The sequence below is a fragment of the Ailuropoda melanoleuca genome, chromosome 13, assembly GCF_002007445.2.
Source record: "Ailuropoda melanoleuca isolate Jingjing chromosome 13, ASM200744v2, whole genome shotgun sequence".
Classification (NCBI taxonomy): domain Eukaryota; kingdom Metazoa; phylum Chordata; class Mammalia; order Carnivora; family Ursidae; genus Ailuropoda; species Ailuropoda melanoleuca.
This window is the reverse complement of record NC_048230.1, coordinates 63,395,084-63,401,103: the sequence shown is the minus strand read 5'-3', so window position 1 is coordinate 63,401,103 and position 6,020 is coordinate 63,395,084. Positions and strand designations below refer to the sequence as shown.

At 63.0% G+C, this 6,020-nt stretch overlaps 1 protein-coding gene across 1 annotated transcript; it reads right to left on the bottom strand.

Moving 5' to 3' along the window:
• Positions 1–379: 379 nt before the first annotated feature.
• Positions 380–5,069, bottom strand: EMILIN3 (elastin microfibril interfacer 3). Its single transcript, XM_011223988.3, has 3 exons — positions 4,927–5,069; positions 3,576–3,799; positions 380–3,337 (listed from the first exon to the last, which is right to left on the bottom strand). Exons 1-3 carry the CDS (start codon positions 5,067–5,069, stop codon positions 1,551–1,553), a joined length of 2,154 nt encoding a protein of 717 aa, XP_011222290.1. The 3' UTR covers positions 380–1,550.
• Positions 5,070–6,020: the final 951 nt, after the last annotated feature.

Genomic DNA, 6,020 nt, shown 5'->3' with positions numbered 1-6,020 from the left:
GACCCTTCCAAAACCCTGGCCCCTTCCCACAGCTCTTGAGCCAGACTTCACTGCTCTCCCTTGTACCCCAGTATCTCAGCACATCCCAACCCTGGAGGCTCAGACATCAAGGAACGGGGATTCCAGGGCAGTGCAAGGGCTGAGGCGGTATGGCTCCCACGTGGCCTCGCCTGTACCCAGCGGCTGAAGACACAGCCCCAAACCCTGCCAGGGTGGGTGGCGGTGACCTGCCCACCCTCCCTAGGCTTTGCCAGTCAATTCAGCACCCACACAGATGCTAAGCAAGCTCTTGCCTGAGGGGCTGTAGGAAGCCGGGCTGGCAGCCCACTGCAGCCTTCCAGCCTACTGTCCTTGGGGAAGAACATAGCTTTAGGTGGGCTAAAAGCTTTAATCCAGGCCTGCCCTCCCCCAACAGCACCACAGTGGAGGGAAGAAACCAGAAGGCAGAGCTACAGAGACCTGGAACATAGCACAGGAAGGCCTGTGCTGCTGTGGGGAAACTGAGGCCAGGAGCCTCAGCAGAGACCGGCATCAGGGTCTCTGAGAACTCTGCAGGCCAGATAAACACTGTGTTTTCAGGTTGTCTCTTGACGGTGTCAGACCTGAGTTTCTCACCACTTAGCGAACATCCAGGTGGGGCTGGGGTTTTGCTAGGATGTTGGAAACTAGACCCAAAGCCCTTTTTCTCGCCTGGCTTTCTATTCAGAGTCTGGCCTCATTTAGGCCATGACATCTACTCTCTGGAGAGAGACCCTAACCTAAGGGGGTGGGCAGGATTTCCCCCCAGATGGAAGGGAGAGGAGGGTGTGGGGACCAGAGGCCCTGAGGCGTCTTTGGGAAAGAGAAGGAAAAGGATAAATTGAGCGGGGTTTCTAAACAGATGGTCTGGACCTCGTCCTTTTCTCAGGGAGCCTGCGCTGCCTAAGAAGCCGTCACCTGAGGGAGGGTCGAGAGAAAGAAAAAGAACTCTCAGCTGAGTCTTTGTGTCTCTGTTCTCTCTGGAAGGCTGGGGGCAGCTGGAAACCTCTGGTCCTCGGTTCAGAAACTGTATCCACAAAGCTGCCAGGTGTGAGGACAGTGCCAGTGGGTGCCACCTTCCTGCAGAACTGAGCGCAGACGGCTAGGGAGGGAAGTCAAGGAGGCAAGGGGAGCAGAAGCCTCCACAGGCTGGGGGCTGTTTCCCGGGGACAAGAGGCGGCGTGGACAGGCGACTGGACCTGCGGGTCTTTGTCCAGGTGCTGCCCTTGGTGCGTCCACAGAAGAGAAATGTGCACACTGGATTGTGAGGTCACTCAGGTCTGCCCTGGCCTTCAGGCATGATGTCCTTGCCTTAACCATGATCCTGAATCGTCCAGTTGGCACGGCACTGAGTGTTAATTTTCGTGGCTGAGACAGTTGTATGGAGCCGGACCAAGGCTATTCCTTCCGTGGCCTCTGAAGTGGCATCCACACTGGCCAGGGGAGGCTGGGAGGCACTGCTGGGAAGGCTGGGCTCTGGAGGGGCATCCCCAGGGTTGGCGGGATCCGGGCTTGGGTCCTGTCTGGCCCGTCTAATCTGCTGGCTGGGGCCGCGCCTGCTCGGCCAGCTGGGCCCGGCAATCCAGGAGGTCGTCCCGGAGGCGGGCAATGTCCTGTGCGTGCTGAGCCAGCGTGCGATTTAGCTGGTCGACATAGCCCCTCAGCCCCTCTGTGGGCCCGAGCGACTCGGTGGGCAAGCGGTCCAGGCCCGCGGCCAGTCGGCCCAGCCTCTCACATGCACTCTCCACTTGAGCCACCCTCCGGTCGAAGTGGCCCACCACGTGCTGCAGTTCCTGGGCTGTGTCCTGGCAGCGGCTCAGCCCGCCGGCCATGTTGGCCACACCGGCCTTGAGTCGCTCCAGCTCCCCTCTCAGGCTCAGGACCTGCCTGTGGCCAGCCTGAAGCCGAGAGCCTTGGCTGCTGACCTGTTCCTGGACGGCGTGAACCTCGGCCTCCACCTTGCGTTCGCGCTCGTCCAGGGACGAGTTGGCGGCCAAGAAGGCATCAGAGTACTGGCTGACGGAGTCGCTGAGGCCCGTGAGTGACTTGCTCACGGAGTTCAGATTGACCTTGAGCAGGGTGATCTCGCCTTGAAGTGAGCTGCCCGTCGCTTCTGCCAGCTGCTCCTGGACCTCGGCCACAGTGCCATTGAGCTGCCGGAGCAGGGCGGCATGGCCGGCCACCTGGCGGAGGAGGGCCTCGCTCCGGCTCTGCCAGGCCTTCACCTCTGCCGCAAGGTTGTCCAGGACGGCTGAGGTGGTGCTGAGGGTGCACGAGGTCTCCAGTGAGACCAGCCGTTGTTCCAACACCGCCAGCTCCGTCTGCACCTGGGGCCGGGCCGACCTGGCCGGCGGGGCGCTGTCGTGGCTTAGCTCGCCTGCCAGGGTCACCAGGCGCTCCTCTAGGCTCTGCACTCGCTCCTCCAGTGTGCTCCTGAAGCTACCCGCCTCCCACCCCCCCTCCTCCATCCCCAGGCAGCAGCCTCTCGCTCCACCCTCCGTCCCGTTGAGCGTCTCCAGGCCCTCCAGGAGCCCGTCCACACCCCCGTTGAGCATGGCAGCGGAGAGCCGCTCAAGCTCATCCCTGGTGAGGGGCCCATGGCCCCTCTGGGCCTCGGTGACTGCCTGTAGGTTCCTCTCGAGGTTGTCCAGGCGGGCGCCGATCAAGGCCAAGCGGCTGCAGCAGCTGCTCCCGCCAGCCACGCTCAGACCCTGCAGCCTGGTGCCGAGCTGCGACAGCTCCCGGCGCAGGGCCAGCTCCCGACCGTCCAGGCTCTGGTGCAGCCGCTGGCTGGCCGCCTGGCCCTCCTCACACTGCTGCCGCATCTCCTGCACCCGCAGGTCGCAGGTACTCTGGACGCCTTGCAGCTTCTGCTCGAAGCCGTCCAGGAGGCTCCCCCAGAGCCGGTGCAGCCGTCGGTCCACGTACTCGTCCAGCAGTGCCAGCGAGGTGAGCGGAGACGGACGGGCCTCCCGCAGCCTCTGCAGGTGAGCCTCGTGGCCGAGGGCCAGCCCGTGCACCTCGTCCAGCAGCTGCATCTTGGTCCGCAGCGTGTTGCTCACCTCTGTCACCTTGCTCAAGATCTCGTCAAGGGGAGGTGTGAGCGGCCCTCCGGCTCTGTCTCTGGGCTTCACGAACCCCTCCGAGATGACCCCGAAGCCCACAGGGGTGGCAGGAGCCCTTGGACTACCAGTTATCCTGTTGGGGTCCTCATGGCTGGCCACCATGCCACTGAGGGTACCATATGCTTGTGCCAGGCGCTGGACATCACCCTCCAGGCGTTCCAGCCGCTCACCGAACAGCCCCGGGCCTTTCCTTCCTGGGGAAGAGGAGGAGAGAAACCCTAGGGGCATCACTGGCCTGCCTTCCTCAACCTGTCCTGTTGCCAGGCCACCTGAGAGAGTTTCTGTTCTAAGCTGACCTTCCCACTGAGCGTATAGCTCTCTCAGCTTCAGGAGGGGCTCTGGGAGCTCGGTTCAAGCCCGCCTGGGTCAGCCCCCTCCCCACCACCCCCAAGAGACCTGATCACCTGATAAGGTCTCCATGGGCAGACTCACCATAGGGACTGGGGGCCGCTCTGCTAGAAGAAGGGAGCCCGGGCCCTGGACCCAGCTGCCCTGAGGGTATCTGGGGCTCAGGCTCTGGCTGGACTGGGGTGGCCCCGTGGTCGGTCAGGTGCTCAGGGCAGCCTTGTCCAGTGAGGCCAGGGCAGCACCGCCAGGCGAGGTCCGTCACTGTCTTGTAGCCGACCTTGTATCTGGGTCTGAGCACTGTGCGGTACCTGGGCCAGAGGGGGAAGGGCAGGCAGGGCCCTGTACTTGTGGGCTGAGGGTCCTGCCTCCTGGCATAAGATCTGGATTCTCTGCCCCCCTCCACACTGTTGACAGAGTTTTTCCTTTTTCTGTGCATGAGGGGACAGGGCAGTGGGGTGGAGGCAGGACTTGCCGAGGGTCAGAGAAGGGTTAAGGAGCAGGTGCAGGTAAGCCCCACCCCATCCTGTTTGCTTGGGGAGAACACTAGCAGGGATTTAGCCCCAATGTCCCCAAGACCAATTTGCACAAGGGTAGCTCATGCTGTCATCAGAAATTCCACTCTGGCTTTGGCGGTACCTGGAAGAATCCTGACACAACCTCGGCCCTTCCCTATGGGTGTGCGAGGGGGTGCTGTCCAGGAGCTGGGGTGGGCAGCCCTTCTCAGTGCACTGGGGCCACTCTTGGCTCCCATCGGTCCCCTTAGTTCTCTCTACTCATTCCTAGCCCACTCTGGGAACTCAGCTCTGGCCGCCCAAGCCGGTGGACGGCGCCTCTGATTCTGAGCACAGAAGGGAAGGCCCAGGGGTGCACGGCAGGGCTGGCCAGGGCCACTCCCTCCCCTGCTCAGCCGGGTACCTGTTCACCCCCTGACACACTGGAGCAAATAGGATTGTTTTCAGACCTGCATTTGAACCTCCCCAAGTACAGACCTGTGCATCACACCATCCCACAGACCCTCACACAGCCCCGTCTGCCTGGCCTAAGCCCCAGCAACCTGGCTTCCGTCCCCTCACCCTTGGCCTGCCTTCTCCACAGTCACCACAGCCCTCCCTGGGTCTCCCCAGGGCTCCTCTGGCATCCACCGTTGTCAGTGTGACCCTCTGCCCTCTCTGTTCACCTCCAGCCCTCTTTGCCTCTGCTGCTGCTTCTTTGCCTTGTTCCGTGTGTCTTCTGGGAACCTTCCCTTGGCCCCTGCTGTGGGCCCTAACCCGAAACTGCCATGTCTTCTCCCAGCCTGCATGGGAGCTGGGATAATAGGCACTTCGGAGTCCAAGGAGTTATATCCCCTTGTGGCGCTGGCTGCTGCCCTGGGAGGAAGGCAGGCCTGGGGCTTGTGCCCAGCAGTCTTGAGTGGGTGGGATGGGGGTGCACTCACGTGACTGTCCCGGGGCACTTGGGCCCCCATCCACACTGTCGGTACTCGGCCTTCACGTAGCTGTCTGCTCCCTCCTGTAGGATACAGGTCACGTTCCTGTGCACCACGTAGGCGCAGAGGGCCCTGCAAAGGGGGAACGGCATCCTTGAAATATCTGGCCTTGGCCAGGCCTGTTGAGGTGCCTATGCCCGCCCTCCCCAGCTGTGGGCCTCCGCAGGGAACCAGATCCCCATCTCTCTTCTGTCCCTTCTCCTGGTTCCTGGGAGACCACACTTCTCATTCTTCCTCCCCTGACTCCTTGGGAAATGCATGCCAACTTGTAGTTTCCAGCCCCCCCACCTCTTTGTTCCTGGTTTCTCACTCTGATCACTTCTTGTACTGCCTTCTCCAGGAAGCCTGCTCTGATGTGCCAGGCCTGCTGAAATGTCAGCTGTGGGCTGAACACTCTCCCACAGTACAGTTCAGCCAGCACCCCAGGTAGAGCCCCTAACTCACCTGACTGGGGCCAGTTTCCAAGCCACTGGCTACTGAAGACCAGAAGCTGAGGCCCCCACGAGGCAAGAGTCACCCTCACCGGCTACAAGGGCTGGGGAGGTGGCTGCCTGGCATAAGCCAGCCACCTGTGGGCGGCCATTGGGCTCTGGAGCCACGACGCGCGCCCAGGACCCAGGCGCCCCAACCAGTTTTGTGGCCCAAACACGCTGGAGTTCCCAAGGGGTGGCGGGGGTCAGGCTGACCGCGGGAGGGGGCGGGCTGCAGGGCGCGGGGCTCCGTCTCCTACCTGGCGGGGCAGGGGAGAGAAGGGGGGGCGCGCGGGGGACATGCTTGGGGGAGTCCCGCGTGCGCCTCGCGCGGACGGCCCTCCCTTCTCTCCCTCCACCTGGTCCGCTGTGCCGGGAGTTTGCACACAGCGCAGCTGGAAAATGTTACTTCGCTGGAAAGGTTTCCGCGGGCACTGCCAGGTCCCAGCCGCCGCGCCAGGCCCCCTCGGCTTATTTTTCTTCGCCAGCCCCGCAGCCTCCCGGAGAGTGGGGCGCCCGCCCCGGGCCGGCGCTCGGCCTCGGGTGCCCGGAGCCCCCGTCTCCCGCGCGCGG

Bases quoted from the DNA above. Each gene is read 5' to 3' on its own strand.
- EMILIN3 (XM_011223988.3), bottom strand. From the start codon at position 5,069: ATGCCGTTCCCCCTTTGCAGGGCCCTCTGCGCCTACGTGGTGCACAGG. The intron at 3,800-4,926 runs GTGAGTGCACCC...CCTCTGGCCCAG, and splicing joins AAGTGCCCCGGGACAGTCAC to GTACCGCACAGTGCTCAGAC. The intron at 3,338-3,575 runs GTGAGTCTGCCC...CCTCTTCCCCAG, and splicing joins AGCGGCCCCCAGTCCCTATG to GAAGGAAAGGCCCGGGGCTG.